The sequence below is a fragment of the Myotis yumanensis genome, unplaced genomic scaffold (genome assembly GCF_028538775.1).
Source record: "Myotis yumanensis isolate MYYU_CA2020_CCGP unplaced genomic scaffold, mMyoYum1.0.hap1 SCAF_21, whole genome shotgun sequence".
Lineage (NCBI taxonomy): Eukaryota > Metazoa > Chordata > Mammalia > Chiroptera > Vespertilionidae > Myotis > Myotis yumanensis.
Genome location: NW_027223772.1, coordinates 3,878,528 through 3,897,085, shown reverse-complemented (window position 1 = coordinate 3,897,085; position 18,558 = coordinate 3,878,528). Strand labels below are relative to the sequence as shown.

Here is an 18,558-nt window from a genome sequence, read left to right as displayed (position 1 = left end):
ATGCTCATTTATTCCTGATAAAGCTTCAAATCTCTCAGAATCCGTTCTCTGAGAGTTTCGGTTTTTTATTTTGTTAATGGAATTATATGTAATAATCTTCTCCCTTGAAGCTTTTGAAATTGTTTTTTCCAAAATGGGTATTTATGGGGCCTTTATTGTTGTCTTTTTCTTAAATTTTACTTTAAATTGTGGCAAAACACATGTAACATAAAATTTACCATCCTGTCTGTCAGTGTACAGTGCAGTGGCATTAAGCAAACTCACATGGTTGTGCAACTATTACCACCATCCATCTCCAGAACTCTTCATCACTAAGCATGATTGCTATTTTTAATTTTTGTTTTCATATTCGAGTCAAGTCTTTAGGATGTGCAGTTGGAAATGGGCAACAAAAAGTACATAAACGAAAAGCAAACCTGCTCTTATTCCTCTTCGACTGAAGCAGGGCTGCTACCCACTGTCAATACGCTGGACAAATTCCCTCTACTGTTGAGAGCAAAACACATGGTTGCAACACAGCACATAACGACCTCTATCTCTATCGCTAAAAAGTCCAAAATTGCAGCTTCAAAACAAAATATCAGTAAAGAGTGAGGAAGGAGCCATAGCAGGTAAACATTGCTTTAGTAGTCCTATGAAACATCCCCTTTATGTAAAACTCATATTGTCTTTGTGGCTCTTTAATTGGGACTCTGAGTTGCCGGGAGCCGGTCCATCCTTGCTGTTCAAGGGACCTGGCGTATATGGCATACTGTTCTTAATATGTTTGCTCCCCTTCTTGGCGCTATGTGTTTTAACCAAAGTCACCTCTCCGAGAAAGGTTGTTTCCCCAGGTAGGAATTTTTCCCTGAGGTTAGGGAGGGGATACAACCCCTTAATTAAGTGCCAGGCGGGTAGTTAAGCTACATAATCTTTACTCCCTGGAATGGAGATAAGAAACGCCCTAACCTTTGTAATAGAAATTGACAGGATTAAAATCGGCTGGTATAAATACGGATGTAACAAGACAATAAACGTCAGATCCTAACCAGAACCTAGCCAGAGAACATGGCAAAAGATCCTGGACAGAACCTGGCTACAGAACTTGGCTGGAGAACCTAGACAGAACATGGCAAGAGAACCTGACTAGAACCTGGTGACTGAACCTGGCTGGAGAACCTGGACAGAACCTGGCTGGAGAACCTAGCAAGAGAACATGGACACAGCACCTGGCTGGAGATCCTGACCAGAACTTGGCTAGAGATCCTGGCTAGGCTGCTGATCAACTGAACGCTGTCTCCATGTCATTCCTTCTTCGCCGACTCCGTCCTCACCTTTGGGGACCCCTGGACCTGCTGGGGTTGGACCCCAGCAATTGGCGCCCAACTTTTGTAATAGAAATTGACAGGATTAAAATCGGCTGGTATAAATACGGATGTAACAAGACAATAAACATCAGATACTCATCAGTTCCTAACCAGAACTCCTGACCAGAACTCGGCTGGAGTTCCTGGCTTGAGATCCTGGAGGGAGAACCTCGCTATGCTGATCAACTGAACGCTGACCCCGTGCCATTCCTTCTTCGCCGACTCCGTCCACACCTTTGGGGACCCCTGGACCTGCTGGGGTTGGACCCCAGCACTGAGTATAAGAAAGAAGGGCTTGCCTCTTCTGCATTCTGAAAGCCCCCAAACTGTAGTTTGAAGGGACGCAGGCAGAGTTTCCTCCGTTCTTGTTTTACACGTGTTTTCTTCCTGGTGCAGCATCACTGCTGTCCAAAGATAGGAGAAATGTTGGCTTGTTCATGGTCAGGGCGATTTTGGAAAGGCAGCATGGGGACCCGTTTATAACCACGGGGCTCTAAGCCTTCAGAATCACACCCCTCATGGTGTCTGCAGGCTGCAGAGCGGGCTTAACACACTTTTTCTGTAAAGATTCAGATGCTAAATGCTTTGGCTTGTGGGCCATTCATGGTCTCAGTCAACTGCTCAATTCCGCCATTGAACTGGGGAAGCAGCCGTACACAAGACCAACAAATGGGTGTGTCTGTGATAGGACTTTATTTAAATGAACTTGAAATTTGAATGTCATCTAGCATTCATGTGTAATAATATATGACTCTTCCTTTGATTTTTTTTCAACAATTTACAAATGTAAAGATCATTCGTAACTTATGAGCCATACGGAACATGTGTGGACTGAACATGAGTCCGTGGGCTGCAATTTTGAGGTCCCTGACACAGAAGGAAATACAGATTCCAAGGCCCGTTGACAAGATCTGAATGACAGATCTTGGTTCATATTCTCTCTCTGCCAAGTAGTAAGCTTGGGTAAGTCACTCACCTCTGCACATTCCAGTTTCGCCATCGGAGAAGGAGAAGGACCACCCGGGAGGTGACGTCAGTGACAGACTGGGACACAAAATGGTCATCACCCCTACAGCTCTGGGGAGGCTCACTTTCTCTCCAGGGAAGCCTGGGAACAGGTTTCAATTGGTGGCAGTCAAACTCCTAGCAGTAGAACTTATTTTACTAAAATGCAAGTTCAGTTTGCTTCATGTCTGCATACACCATCAACACAATCCTTTGTTCCCATCAAAGGCATGAGACTGCTAAGAAACTACAAACTTCCTAAATTACAGGCTCGCCGAGGAAGAAAAATCTCCGTGTATTTTCGTCAGATACACAATAGAGGTCTTAATGAGCGATGGCCAGCTCTGTGCTGCGGTGAGTTCAGCCAGGCTGACCGGTTTCTATGGAATTCTTTGTCTTCCCGAGGGAGGCAAATTCTTCCTCCAGAGCCCCGTGCCCTGAAAGTTCATGGCTTACCCAAATAACGAATCAGGCTTCTTCAGGATTTCTTGAATGCCATTAAGAGTTGGACCCATTAAGCTTCTTTCAGAATAAATAAAAGTGTGTGCCTGCAGCCTAACCTAGAGTGAAACTCCGCTTCACCGGCCAGGTGACCAGGGCAAACGGCAGAATTCCATACCCTGTCCTCCCACATCTAGTCTTCCAAGAGCTGGGCAACTCGACGGGGGGCCCCGGCCATGTTCAAATCGGTTACATCTTGCTAAGGGACTGGGTGCATTCAGTCACCCACGCTCACCCCTGAACAAGGGCATGAGGAGCATCTGCCAGAAACCAATCCAGCTGTGCTGACAAGTGTGGGCTGTGGGAAGGAGGGAGGCAGGGGAGATGGGCCGGCAGAGCGAGGAAGGAGGAGGGAGGAGCAGCTGCCACCCTAGGGCTGGGTCTGCGCCCGCTGTGATACAGGCACATCCCTTTCAGCAGAAGTCAGGTGGACTCCCGCACTGCCATGGGCAGGAGCTAACAGAGCCCCAGTGAGAAGGCTGGCATTGGGGAGGACACACAGATAGGTCTGCAGCGTAAGTCGGGATGTTACAAAGCACGGACGGGGGACTGTGGGGCTTCGGGAAGGAGACCTTGAGAAATGCAGTGACGGTGAAACGCTCTGATTCAGGCTCTGGCTTTCATGGTGCGTGGCGAGGTTAGATGAGAGAGCTTCAAAAATGTGCAAATCTGCCTTTACAGGAACCAATGTAAATCAAGAAACTGAGTATGTTTACACAGAGCGGCTTATTTTTAATGCTTGCAGGATCTGGGGAAAGAAGAGCAGCGTGACTCGTGTATCGCCTGAGTAAATATTCTCCGTGGGTGGCAGGTCTGTGTGTTTATCCATCCCTACAGACGTGTGCATGTACTCGGGGCGTGCAAGTATGTGCACAGGTTCACACACCCCGTCGGGGCGCGCCCTCCGGGTCAGCAGTGTGGGCTGCTGTTTAGGAACAGAATTAATCAAATAAATACTGGTTTTTCCCGAAGAGGAAGGGCCAGCCTGCCAGGCTTCTATTTTTATTCCTTTTGGCTCGTTTGCCACCCACGTCCCTGACAGAAAGCAGAAAGGACGTTTTTAATTCCTGTGTGCTGGTTGGCTCCCACACGTCCTGTAAGTTGGGAGGAATTTTTAAAAAAATGTTTGTAGTTTGGCTGCCCTGCCTGCCTCATAGGAATTCAGACTGTGGGATGCTGGCAAGGAAAGACAGCGGCCCCAGCTGTGGCCGCCCACGAGTGGTTCCCCAGCCAGTCCCTGCTCCCCTGGCCAGCGCCAGCTTCGTGCGGCCGCTGACTCAGAGGCTGAGCCGAAAGCACCTGCGGGTATGAATGAAGATCCCGTGGGCACGATGCCAGGGCACTCGTTAGGAAGACGGGGCGTCACGTTCCAACCTTGACTACCCTAACCTTTGACCAGGGTGCTTAACCTCAGGTGTTTCATCTGTAAAATGAGGACTACGCCCCTCAGGACATAGGCAGCTGGGAGGACTGGATGAGATCATGGATGTACAGCGGTGAGCACAGTGCCTGGCACATGGGGAAAGTGCAAGAGTGGTGGGCGGGAGCACAGCACACTATTGTCGATTACTTAAGGCTTTACGCCACTGCCCCGTCTTCCTTATTCCGTTTGTGTGACCTGACACTCATTCATTCATTCATTCATTCACCAAGTTATTTATATGTCTAAAGCCTTGCTCCAAAATTCATTCAAAGTGGCTGGTGTCAGTCTCCTACCAGAGTTCGTTCTCCCAACTCCCATTGAGCAGATGCAACTACATTAAGAAAAATAGTTCTAAAAACCATGTGTAGGCCCTGCCCGTGACCCCTGCTCTGGGCACCTGCCCTGGGCTGGAGCTGCATCCTCCTTGCTTCAAAGGCTCTGAGGACAGGAACAAAGTGCTCTGAGCCCTGGGGGCAAGCAGGACTCAATCTCCGAGGCGGACTCAGGGACCTGTGACCTTCCGCAGGGCCAGGAACCACTTGGAAAGGTGAGGTCCAGCGGAGGAGGGGAGGTAGGCTCGCGCCCCTGGAGAAGGCACTGAGTGGCCCTGCTACAGGCCAAGGCAGAGCCGTCCTTCTCTCTGGGCCTTCACTGTGGGTGGAGTGAGAGCTCCCAAGACAGTCATGCCCCAGTGCCCAGCCCCTGCAACTACTTGCCTAACCAGGGGAGCGGTGGGGTGGGGGCCCTTTCCCGGGGAATTGTCAAGGCATTTGGGAAGGACCAATGTTACCTTCTCTGACACATGCAGCTGTTTGGATTCTAGGAAGCGAGAGGAGAAACGACGCGTGGAGGGAGCTCTGACCGCAGGTGGACAGCTGTGGTCCCGACACCCAGGCCCCCTGTGCCCAAGGGCAGGTGGGATGTTTAGTATTTGCTTGTTTTTCTTTCAATTGTTCGCTCTTCTTCCAGGGATTTCCCTGCAGCAAGCAGCCTGCTGTTTTTCCGGGGCTGCCTCTTAAAGGGGGACCCTGCCCCTCAGAGCAGAACTGCCCCCCTGTCTGAGGGACAGCTAGCTGTCTGACAGGCCCTGGGGCTGAGACTTTTCCTTTCTCTGAATCACTGTCTCGCTCTCTGCAGCGTGTAACCTCAGAGATGCGTCAGCAGGGCAGGGATGGATGGACAGGCGTGTTCCGGGCCGGGGAAGGGAATGGGACTCTCCCTGCGGAACAAACAGCACAGATATAGACGCAAACAAGCAAGGCGTGTGCGAGGCTGGAGGGAGGGAGGCGGTCCTGAGATGCTTGCAGCCCCTGGAACTTGCTGGGACTTTATCTGCTGGGAGGTGGAGATGAGCAGGAACAAGTTTTATGCCTCTGGCTTTCAGCAGCTCCTTCCCAGCTGCTGGGTTGATACCAGCAGGGATTAGAGGGTAGACCTTTCACTTGGAGTCAGTAGGCAGCCTGGTGTCCCAGGACATGCTGAGTCCTTCAGATGAAGGATTTGGAGACAACAGCTGATTTTGATTCTTATCAAATACCTTAAGACAATGTCACCTCCGCTTCCACATCTATAGCTCCTAAAACCACACCTGCCCATTCCTGGAATTCTTTTTTTTTTTTCTTGACAATAGTTTTTTTAATCTGACAGCAAAAGCAAAATAAACAAGTAGGACTACATCAAACTAAGAAGTTTCTGCACAGCAAAGAAAACCATCGACAACATGAAAGGCAACCTCCTGAATGGGGAAAACATCTGCAAAGCATATATCTGATAAGAGGCTAATATCCAAAATATATAGAGAATTCATATAACTCCATTGCAAAAGTAAACAACTGATTTTAAAATGGGTAGAGCATCTGAATAGACATTCTCCCAAAGAAGACATACAGATGGCCAACAGGTACATGAGAAGATCCTCAACGTCTCCAACCATCAGAGAAATTCAAATCAAAATCTCCATAAGCCCTAACTGGCCTGGCTCGGTGGATAGAGCATTGGCCTACGGACTGAAGGGTCCCACCCGGTCAAGGGCATATGCCCGAGTTGCGGGTTTGATCTATTCCTGGAATTCTTGACACCAGGATGGTCATGCTGCTCATAGTGTCCTGATGCTCGAAGAAACCTCACTGAACCTTGCCCGTGTCTACACTCAGGAATTACCACGTGGTTTAACTACTGCGTCATCCCTTGCTGATGTCAACTTGCATTTTTTTCTGCTTCTCGTTGTGGGGGAGGAAGAAACTCAAGGTTCTTTTGGCTGGTCTAATGATCAAATAGTCATGAGACAGATTAGCAAGAGGAAAAGGCCAAATTTAATTACATATATGTGTTTGGGAACCCCCCCACACATGAATTAGAGACCCCACATGCATGAGAGGCTCAAAAACAGAAAGGGAACATGGGTGCATAAGAAATCCTGAGCGAGGGATGAGGTACGGTGCCTGGAGGGCTTCAGAAGGTCATTGCAGGATGCTAAGAAGAGAGCTGTTTAGTAATTAGAAGTGTGTTCTGCCATATAGATAGATAGGTCAGAAGAGGTTATTGCTGATAATCTCTTCATATTGGACAAGGCCCCTAATTCAAGTTCTTCTAGGAAGCTAAGGGAGGGGCAGAAGGTCCTCGTGAGCCTGAAGCTAAAGAGGCCTTTAGCTCACAACAAGCCACATACCACTGAGGCATATCTTGGAGTGATTCGTACTGACCTGACAATTTCAAAGGGACTTGCTTTTGCTACCAGTGAGTTAGATCTCGGTAAGGAAATAGCCCAATACCTGCTTGACTCCCACTGTGGAATATGGCCTCAGGGAGATGGGTGTGGGCAGGGGCTGAGGACCCTGGAGGAGCGAGGGGATTGGCTGGTTCTGATGAAATCTTGGCAATGACGTCACCAACACAGTTGTTTGGATGGAGGAGGGAAGGGGGGAAGACTCCTGAGAGAAATGGAATTTCTCATGTCAACATGTTTGATCCACACAATGTTAGGGAAGGGAAAATGTAGCCAATAACAAAAGAAACAAATGGAGAATGCAGATACAAATTGGTGGTTTTAAAGCCTGTTAAGAAATGGAATTTATAGGATGGAAGGTACACAGGAACCATCTTTCTGACCTGGGTATCTCCCCCCTTCTGCCACCCCCCCCCCCCCCCCCCCCCCCGCCACACACACACGGGGGGCCTAACTTTACTGTCAGGAGTGAAAGTCTTCCCCATAATACGGCTTTGGTGTTACCCACATCCCCAACCCAGCCCCAGCCGAAATGTCCCAGTGGTTCTTGCAGCATTTAAAAGGGACCTTCCCAAGTCTCTATCAGGGCGGAGACTGGTGGCTGATTCCTGGCTAGACATGGCCACGCTCCAGCTGTGGCGGGGGGCTGAGACTGAGCAGGTGGGCAAGGAAGCACTTTGTAGAAAGAGCACCAGCCTGACTGCCTTTTCTGGTGACTCACCGTTTCTCTGTCTTTTCAGCAGCAGTTACCTTAACATATTACCTTTAAAATGTGTTGAGAAAGAGCCCTTAGTGGGGGAAGTGTGTGTATGTGTGTGTGCTCATAGCTGAGAGGCAATTCACTTCCCTCTTAGGGCCAAACCTACCATTAGGTTGAGTGCTTCAAACTGCCCAGTTTTAAGCCATTGGTTTTCTCCTGGTGGCTGATGGGAGAGGGCCTCATTTACATAAAAGTCTTTTTCACAGAAGTTCAGCAGGGCTCTCCTTCTCCTGAACTGCTAGTCCTAATATGGGTTAAAGCACTAGAAAAACAAAGGCCTCCCTTACTCTTTTCCTTTTATTCCAGCCCCCCGCAGAGTAATGGAAACAGTATGTTTTTTGTTTATTTTTGTTCTCTGGTCAACCAAATACGGGTGCTAATCCTTATTCTTTCACTTGCTAGCTGTGTGAAGTTGGGCAAGTTCCTTCCATTCTCTGAGCCTCCGTGTCCTCCTCTGCAAATTAGAAAAAGCAAACTGTAGTTCGTAGCGTCCTGAGAAAGAAATACACAAAATAAATGCAAGTGCCTCAGAGTAGGTGCCTGCCTCATGAGGACAGAGTAGGTCCTCAGTGCAGATTTCCCTCCACCTCTCATCTCACTGGGTCTATAGACCTAATAATTTTGTTCTCCGTTGGATTTAGTTTCATTAACAAATGTTTTTAAGTCCCTGAATGTGTCAGAGCTTTTGCACCCGAATCCAAATAGAAACAAGATGTGGTTCATCTCCCCCAGAGCAATCGCGTGCTGGAACCAGTAAGTGATCAAGGATCACAGGGAAACCGGAAGAGGAAGGCCTGCCACTTCATGGGGATGCGGCGGGGAGGTGGGGAGGTAAGAGTGTTGTCCAGGAAGCAGCACTGAGCAAGAGCCTTGAAGGATATAGAGTTGGGAGAGAGGGGTTGTGGGAAGCCAGGAGCAAACGCAAGCATATATACAGGGATTGCTGACAGCGGTTCTCAACCTGTGGGTCACGAGCACCGGAAAACACATATAGCATATCAGATATTTACATGACAATTCGTAACAGTAGCGACATTACAGTTGTGAAGTAGCAACGAAAATAATTTTATGGTTGGGGGTCACCACAACATGAGGAACTGTATTAAAGGGTCGCGGCATTAGGAAGGTTGAGAACCACTGGAGCAGGAGAGGAGAGTTGGGGAGAGTTGGGATCTGAGGCTGGGTAGCTGAGAAGAGGCCAGATCAAGAAGAGCATTGTATGCGAAGGGTGGGACTCGGTTTGAAGACTGTGGACAGCCACTGAAGGAGTGTAGGTTGAGGAGAGCCTGGCGGGAGAAAGATTTTACCTGGCGCTCCCTGAGCCAGCTCTAAAAAAGACTTGTTCACACTCTTGCTTTTCTCAAATCAGCCTGAAGGGCAGAGTGTTTCTGCCATTATGTAGTTGTGCCACCTCAGGCAGGTCACGGGCTCTCTTGGTCTGGGTTTTCACGCCTCTGAAATGAATCAGTTGGACTAGACAATATCTGTGTTCTCCCAGCTTTAGCAGAGTCTATGATTCCGTACTTTTGTCATTGTTTTTGGAGTTTATTTTATAATTCCTAATGTTAACTTGCTAAAATTGCTTGCTAGCACAATAACAGACACCCAGTAGATATCAATTATTTGTCTCTGTTTCATGTAAAAACTAGGTTACTGAAACGTGTGATGTAGTGCAGCAATTTTCAACCCGTGTGCCGCAAGAACTTCCTAAACACGCAATCCCCGACTCCTCAGTCAGGGCACTGGCCTCTGCTCCCTTAGACGGTCAAATAAAAAAATGACAACAGGCAGCCCAGCAGTAGCCGTCCTGTGGGAATGAATCAAAATTATACTAATTACAGTACCTATGGTTTGATCCAGTTATGTTGCGCTCATATTTTGTTTGTACTTTTCCCCAAAATAATTGGATCAAACCGTATATACTGTTATGTGAGGACCAACGTATCCCACATCATACTCTCACGTACAACAAGGTTTTAAAGGTCTTCTCAGTTTCGGGGGAAAATGGATGCTGAAGCCCACTGCTGGTGGAGAGGGGTGTGACGGGAGCGTGCAAGCAGTGATGGGGCGCCCAGGAAGGGGGCCGGGAACCCTCCTGGGAGCTGACAGTTGAATCTTGAAGGGTGTCAAGTTTGCCAGGTTGGGAGAGCAGAAAGCTTCTCCCAGAACAAACAGCCTATGAGAAACTACTGAAAACCTTGATAGGCCATGGCCTGTTGGAGACCAGGGAGGACTCCAGGGGGAGTAGGAGTGGGTGGGGGTCCACTCAATAGGAGGTGAAGGGCGGGGAGGTCCCTGTTATAAACTGCGTTGCTTGCCAGGGGGTGGAGTAGGAAATTGCTCCTGTTGATAGTGGAGAACCAGGGACTTGGTGGAATCAATGCTCCCTTACATGGAAGCAAGTGTTACTGAATGAGGAGAACCCAAACCCAGCTTTCCTCTTTCCTTAAGGATAGATTTTTTTTTAATCTAGTGCGTCAGCCCTAGCTGGTTTGTCTTCATGGACAGAGCACTGGCCCTTGGACTGAAGGGTCCCGGGTTCGATTCCAGTCAAGAGCACATAACTGGGTTGCAGGCTTGATCCCTGGCCCTAATTGGGGCGCGTGTGGGAGGCAACCAATAGATGTATATCTAACAGATGTTTCTCTCTGTCTCTCCCGCTCCCTTCCACTCTCTCTAAAAATTAATGGGAAAATATCCTTGGGTGAGGATTAACAAAATAAATAAATTTATTTTTAAAAACCTAGTGCTTTAAAAAATCTTCAAATACAGGCCAAATACAGTCCTTATGAACATTTCTCTGAAAATTCTCATAACTGCGGCAGAAGCCTTGTCAGCACCCTGTGGAGTTCTTCAGCGGCATGCCTCCACACTCCCCGAATGCCCCAGCTCCTGCACTGGCAAAGGCGTCCGCAGAGAGCACCCGGGAGTGGTTTAGGCCTCTCTCCTCAGGAGAAAGGAGTACGCTGGTCCTGCCAGGGCCTGCGGGAGGGCGTTGATGAGGAGGAAAACTATGGAACCCTATCCTCGCCAGTTTGGGGTGTGGGGTTTCCCCCACGGAATCCATTGTTTCTTAACCAGCTCCTTGTGCGCCACCCCGTGGGGAAGTGCTAGAATACAGCTTTGAAGGCTTTTGAAGGGTGCATCCAACTGAGCCTGCCTTCCTGGAGTTTCTGATAAGCTGTTGCAAGCGCCCTGTCTCTCTGAGGATGTCAGGGGACATTCCAGGGGGCAGCTTCTCTCCTGCATTTGGGGCTGCAGGGTGTGTAAGGAGGCACCGGTCCTGGCTTTTCACAGACTAGCTCAAGGGCTTCGGATAAGCCCTCTGTGCGCTCTCAGACAGTTCCCTCTTCTGCTTTGTTGTTGTTGTTTGTTTCCCTACTTCTAGTGCCTGCAGTCTTTAGTGGCATAAGTGTTTGAGTATTTATGGCACCTGTAATTCAAAGAGGCATGAGTCTGGGTGATGAAAATACATCTCTGGCATTTTGAAAATTCAGGAATGACTGCGACCATCTGTGATTACTATATATATAAGTCAGTATTGAATCAACATCATCTGAATGCATATTCACAGGAACGTCTGGCCTTTGCACGCAGCCCTGAGTTCGAATCCCACCCCTGCCACTTCCTGTGTGGCTTTGTTAAATTGTCCTCAGTCTCTGAGCCTGTTTGCGCCTCAGTCCAATGGGGTGGCAGTCTCACTTCACAGGGTTAGGGGAATGGTTACATGATGGAATATGGGCACCGCAGGGTAGAGGTGGGGCTGTCTCGGAGGTTATAGAAGGCACCCTAAAAAGGGGCATTTCAGCCAAGACCCAAAGGCACAGAGAGGTCACACAAGGGTAGTGAGTGCAGAAGTGGGATCTAAATGTGGGTGAAAGAGGTGGCCAGTTCAATTCCTGGTCAGGGCACATGCCTGGGTTGTGGGCTCAATCCCCAGTGTGGGCGTGCAGGAGGCAGCCAATCGATGTTTCTCATTGATGTTTCTATCTCACCCTCTCCCTCTCTCTCTCTAAAAACCAATAAGAACATATTTTTAAAAATTGTAAATGTGGGTGAATTCAGTTCTACCATACCTCACGGCCTCCCTTCCTCTAAATGTTTGCATGTATGTCATTGAATTTTTTTTATTGTTTAAGTCCTCACCCGAGGATATGTCCCATTGATTTTGGCAAGAAAAGAAGAGAAAGGGAGAGGAAGAGGGAGAAACATCAATTGGTTGCCTCCTGCACACACCCCAACCCAGGGATCAAACCTGAAATCTGAGTATGCACTCTGACCTGGAATTAAACCCACAACCTTTCAGTGTACGGGACAATGCTCCAACCAACTGAGCCACACTGGCCAGGGAATCTATACTAATAAAAGGGTAATATGCTAATTAGACTGGGAGACCTTCTGGGGTGATCAGGCTGGCAGGCGAGGGCAGTTGGGAGTGAACAGGCCAGCGGCGGGGGGTGGGGGCAGTTGAGGGCGAGCAGGCCAGCAGGGGAGTCAGTTGCGGGGGAGCAGGCTGGCAGGAGGGGCAGTTGGGGGCAATCAGGCCAGCGGGAAGGGGGGCAGTTGGAAGCAATCAGTCCAGCATGGGCGGGCAGTTAGGGGTGATCAGGCTGGAAGGGGGGGCAGTTGGGGTTGATCAGGCTGGCAGGCAGAGTGGTTAGGGGCAATCAGGCAGGCAGGCAGGTAAGCAGTTAGGAGCCAGCGGTCCTGGATTGCGAGAGGGATGTCCGACTGCCCCACAGGGATTGGGCCTAAACCGGCAGTCAGACATCCCCTGAGGGGTCCCATATTGGAGAGGGTGCAGGCGAGGACACCCCCCCCCCCCCACACACACACACCCATGCATGAATTTTGTGCACCGGGCCACTAGTGTTATTATATTTTAGCTTGTGATTTATAGCTCTTTCTCCCAGATAGACTATAGCTCCTTGCAAACAGCAACCTCATCTCCCAGGCACCTGCTACATAGTACAAGTAATAGGCCTAAATAGGTGCTCATTTAATTTTTCAGTTTATGTATCTGTACGTACTTGCATGCATTTAATAATCTTCTAGGGGTGCTAAATTCTTCTATGTACTAGTATGTTCTGTTATTTCCTTAACCAACACATTGTTATGTTTTCCAAGAGTCTCTGAGCACCTGGACACACCCATTATCAAGCTCCTTTTACTCCTATTTTCTAGGCTGGGGTGATCCAGAGCCAGTGTGCAAGGGGTGCAGCATCTGGCATCAGTTCTGCAGCAGGTGGGACTTGGACGCAGCTCATTCATCTACTAGATGAACGTGTCCTGCCAAATGCTGCACAGGGCAGGGCTCATTGTAGCCTGCCTTCCAGGCCCTGGATGAGGAAAGAGGAGCCGCTGCCCTGTGCCAGGCACTGTGCAAAGTGAGGGATACATGGTAGAAGCACATGTGTGATCAAATGAGAGTTTCTTTTTCCTGACACTTAGTCACTCACAGTAGTGAAGGCCCATAGTCCGTGCCCACACACAGAGTGTGGACCAGCTCGTTGCATGCAGGACTCCATCCAGGTGGGCACAAGCGGAGGGAGTGGCTAGCTTCACAGTGGGGTGGGAGGGAGTGTAGGAAGGTGTGCCAGGCAGTGAATTTCTCTTGCTGTTTGGGAAAAATTATGGCGAGTAGCCAAGGAAAGAGGGCAGGATGTGGTAGGAGCAGGCACAGACGAGAGGCTCAGCCTGTGCAGAGGCCCAGAGAATGAGAACAGGTGGCACCTTTAGCCCCTGAACATGCCCATGAGAGCCACTCAGGTGGTAGGGGGGTAAGAGGCAAGGTGGTTGGTTGCATGTCAGACCCATTAGTATAGTCTGCCTTTCCAGTAAGAAATGTCTTGCCTCCTGCTTTTCTTGACTTATACCCACTTAGACTGTGCTTCATCTTTTCAATCTTTGATGGAAACTTAGGTAAAGAGATATTATTCTCCAAGAAACACAGCAGCATAAATCCAGCGATCCTATCCATCTGTACATGGTACTTGGTTCCTGATGGCGAGACCAGTGGGAGTGGGGGGCCTGGAAAGCATGTCCTGCCTCTGAAGGGGCAGCTCGTGCCAAGCCAGCTCATCTAGGTTCGGTGAGCCTGAGAGGGGGCGGGGAAGGATGGAGAAAAGACAGACAAGAGAATGAAAGCTGGGTCAGGGTGGGACGCTGTCCTCTCCGATGGAGAGCTAGCGACAGTGCCACGGACTACAAGCTGTGTCTTTATTTTATAGCCAGATTTCACGAGGCAAAGTAAGGGTGTGGTTACAACGTTCTCGTGGGTTTCGAATCTACTCAATTACATGCACCAGAACTCTATCAAGCCCACATCACTCAGGCACGTGGGGCCACGTGTGCGGACCCTAGGTTCAAGCTTGCAGCTATAACTGTTGGCTATAATTGTGCTGGGAGGGCTTTGCCCTCCAGGCTGGGACTTGCACGTGGCAATGAGAGGACTGTGCCCTCTCATTAGTCCGAGGCTTGACCCTGTCCAAACACTGTAGCTGCTCTCCACAGCGCCTGGAGTTAAAGGGTCTTGCAATATTTCAGAAAAAGCAAGCAACCTGGATTTTCAGCCAGTTAGCTGTGTTTTTAAAGATGCTTTGATTAAAACAAAAAAAAAACAAACAAAAACGAAACAGAAGCCATCTGCAAGCCAAGCCTTATTCATGGCCATGCTTGCAGCATCCTGCTCAAAGGCTCCAGAGCTCACAGGGGTATGTCAGACCCTTCCACAAGCCACCGCAATGCTGTCAGTTCCCTAACCGCCCTTCTCCCTGCTTTCCAGAAGGAGATGACCAGCCGGATGTGTCACTAGCGACCCACCCTACCCTGCGGAAGAGAGGACAGCTGCTCGCTCCTGGAGGCCCAGGTGGGTGGGAGGAGACCTGGCTGAGATGGCGCTCGGACTTCCAGGAGCCGGCGAGGGGGACACCTGGGTGACTCCTGAGAGACACGCCCCTCACTTTTGCGTCTTAACCCTGAGTGCTGCTAGCCTCGCCCTGTGGAGTGGCCGCCCCCCACCCCCGTCCGCAGGAAGCCTCCGAGTCCCCGCAGCCCTGCCTGGGCCCGCGCTGGGCCGGATTCGGGTTGTGAGACTGAGACACTGTGTGTGCTTTCCCTCCTCTGTCTTGTCCACCGGCCGACTTTTCCGTCCATGTGTTCTAAGTCCCGAGTGCATTTGGATCTCTGGATGCCCTGCGAGTCTGTCTAAACAAGCCTTCCTCCCATTCGGGTCCGTGCAAACTCCCGCCCTGCTCGTGTAGCCTGACTGTGCGCAGGGCTGTGGAGCTGGAGACTCGAGGCCCTGGCAGCATCCACACCGTTTCCCTAACAGGCATCCTATCAGGGACACTCTGCGGGGGGCCGTCTCTGCCCCCGGCGGGGTCTGCACACTTACCTACAGGGAAGAGCCTGGTTTCTAGTCACCAGTTCACCCTGAACCGAATGTGTTTTTATAACCACACCATTCTTTCCACTTAAGATGTTTGGTCCTGTTTCCCAGAAGAGAGGAATGGGAGGGAGTTATAAATGACCAGGGATGGTCAGCAGAAGCCCTGAGCCAGATTAGTGCCGTGTTTGTTCTTCACTGGGGAGGGGGGGTGTGTGGGGGGGTCGTGGCTGTCGCTGCGTAATACCAAATTTCAGCGAAAAAAACTGGTGCATGGAGCTCAGACTCCCGGGCACGGCCTTAACTTTCCCAGCTGGACCTCTGAGCTTCTGAACCCAGCCAATGGCCGCTTCCTCTTCCTCCACCCTCTCCTCGCCTCTGCTGTATTACATGATGGCCTGAAATTAATTTCTGCCCCAATGATTGTGCCACAGTTGCCAAGGTAACCGTGGAGCTGCAGCGCATTTCCTTCTTCCATCCTCCCCAAGTTTTTCATTCCAGTAGACAGGATGCCCACTCTGGGCTACTTCCTGCCTGTTGAAACCCAGGTGAGTGTCACCTCTCTGATTCATTCACCATGCGGTGGAGGCCCCGGAAGCCTGTGACTAGGTGGTAACTATACTTCCAGTGAGCATTTGAATATGGCAAAATAGCCGTTGGTGGAGGGAAGTAGAAACGAATGTATTAGTGCATTGTAATGTAGTACCGATTAAAGAATAACTAAGCAACTCTGATTTCTGTTTCATTATACATAACATATTAAAGCCATTTGTGGCGGCCACAAGAGCCTAAGAGCATGAACTCCTTCTTCGTCCAGACTAAGAAAGGGCTGACTGTCTGGGCTCGGTGGCATTCTGCATTGACCCAACCCAACCCTTACTTTGCTTCTCGTTAAAGTTGTCTCATGGAATCCAAATGCTGCTACCTCTCTCCGTGTGGTTGTGCTCTGGCCAGCAAAACTCACTGCCCTTTTATGTTTGAGAGGACCAGAGAAACAGGAACAAGAGCCCCTGCAGGACCACACACAGCAAGTGCCGTGGGGTGCGCGTTGGGACCGAGAAGGACCTGGAGGAGCTCGGAAGCCTGGAACTGGGACAACCACGGGGCTTTGCATTGAAAATGGACTGCGTTCCTGCATCTCCGTCACATAGGATGCTGGACTCTGAAGACATTTGTTATTAATTCTTTTTAAGGTTATTTCTAGTCACTGTTGGTGCATCTGAAATTTCCATTCAATTTAAAAATCCAAATATTTTTTTCAACTCCTTGGAACAGATTCCTCCTGGTTATATCGCTCATTGCACTAATCAACTCCTCTAGGACAAGCACTGGCACACGGCTCTTATTTTTTAATTACAGAGCATTTTTATTCCCGCAGAACCTTGTTTGGCAAATTCTAAAGAAAATCATTACAGGAGGGCTTTTGGTTTTTTTATCTTTTTGGCTCGACCACATCACAAGTACATCCCATTGTACATGGAGGACCTGAGCTCAGGCAGCCGCACAGGCACCCCTGGCTCTGAGTCCGACACTGACACCTGACTTCTTCCTCCGAACCTGCTGGCTCTCCATCTCCCACTACGTTTTAGTTGAATTATACATGTAGCCACTCTTCTTTCTTTCTGCGAAGTTTCAAAAAGGGAAGATTATAATGAACATCCATAGACCCTTCCTCACAGGCATCAATTGTTAACATTTTTTCAGCTGTTAACATTTCCATATTTTCTTTCTCTCTCTGTAAATATTCATTCTTATTGATGAACCATGTCAAAATACAATGCAGACCTCATAAAAGTTTAAAATACTTTGTCAATTGTCCCTACATTAAGGAAGATCCAAAGACTACATAGAATAAGTAAAAACATAATAAATGAGAGCTTTGTCTGCATACCCATGACATATTTGAAGAGCATTACCAATGGCCCTCAGCCTTTTTTCCCTTAGCCGTCTCTCATTGGCAGAATTCTCTCGGAAGTCTGTTGCTCCGCTAAGAGTTCTGTAGTCCAACGTGAAACCTTCCCAAAGCTCTCCATGTCACTGTGCGTTAGGATGGAACCAAGAGTGAACATGTAAAAAATTATTGCATGTTTTCTACAAACTATATTGTGCCTTTGTTCAGTCCGAACTTGATTTTTATACATTGATAAATTTTCTGTTCCGTTTGCCCACACTAAATTATCATCTATATTATATTCAACCATTTTGATGTATCTCCTTGAGTTTTGTTTGTTTTAAACACCTCTTTAACTGGCAGAGTACTAAGGGACTTGGATAGAGTTCTCACCGTTTTGTGGTGATTTACGCCAATCCATCAATCTGGTCACCAGTGGAAGCACAGCACTTCCTGTGGCCCCTCGCCTTCCATCACACCCACACCCCGTGAGCATCACACTGTGAGAAAAACACTGTAGGAAAGGCATGGCCATGTCTCAGAGGAGTGTGTACAAAGGGGTCAGATGTGTCCCTTGGGTAATCCTGTTGTCATTTGTTCTTGGATCATTTTGGTCCTTGATGACATAGATGATTCTCTCTCAGAATTATCCAAACAAAGCGTGTTTTGGAAAGAATTGATTTTTCCCTGCTTTAAAAAATATATCAACAGCCCTAACCGGTTTGGCTCAGTGGATAGAGCGTCAGCCTGGAGACTGAAGGGTCCCAGGTTCGATTCCAGTCAAGGGCATGTACCTTGGTTGTGGGCACATCCCCAGTTGGGGGTGTGCAGGAGGCAACTGATGGATGTTTCTAACTCTCTATCCCTCTTCCTTCCTCTCTGTAAAAAATCAATAAAATATATTGTAAAAAATAAAAAATATATCAACAATAAAACAAAACAAACAAAAAAGCTCACCTCTTTACAACAGGCTATTTCTTTCTGGCCAGTTATTAATTCTGGGTAAGTTTTCAAGGAGTAAATAAGAATTTTTGTAACTTTTAGAGGGAAGAGTCCAGTTCTAGCCTGACAATTAAGCTGTTTTGCTAGCTCTTAGTGTTCTCATTTCAAAGTTTCCAGTATCTTTTCTAATTGCATCAGAAAAATGATTATTTTTAGTTCCATTTGTGATTAAATTAAGGGTTTGACAATAAAAGCCTACACAAATCAACTAGAAAAGCAAGATAAAGTGAAAGAACTTTTATGAAATCAATTCTGTGTGAGCTTGGGAATCCAAATGTCAACAATAAAGGACACGTAACCATCGTCTGTTCTGTCTTTTTCTCTGTGTGTGCTCAATTATTTCTTCATCTTGCAGTGGGCCTGCAACAGCAAAAATTGAGAAACTTACTTTCCATAGAAATTAATCATTCAATCTATCTAACCTTTCAATTATCCTGAATTCTCAGCTCTGTGTCCAAGCAAAGTTCATTGCCACACTGACTAAAATGATAAATGTCACTGAAAAGCCAATGGTAACA

General features: G+C 48.4%; 1 protein-coding gene across 4 annotated transcripts in view; it reads left to right on the top strand.

The window, feature by feature from the left end:
• MOB3B (MOB kinase activator 3B) overlaps positions 1-18,346 on the top strand; it is a 183,072-nt gene extending 164,726 nt beyond the window's left edge. For all 4 annotated transcript variants that reach the window (XM_070400797.1, XM_070400798.1, XM_070400795.1 and 1 more), the window contains one exon: positions 14,545-18,346. In XM_070400797.1, the coding sequence (XP_070256898.1) occupies positions 14,545-14,574 (30 nt within the window). In that variant the 3' untranslated portion in view covers positions 14,575-18,346. The remainder of the gene's footprint in view (positions 1-14,544) is intronic.
• The last annotated feature ends 212 nt before the right edge of the window (positions 18,347-18,558 follow it).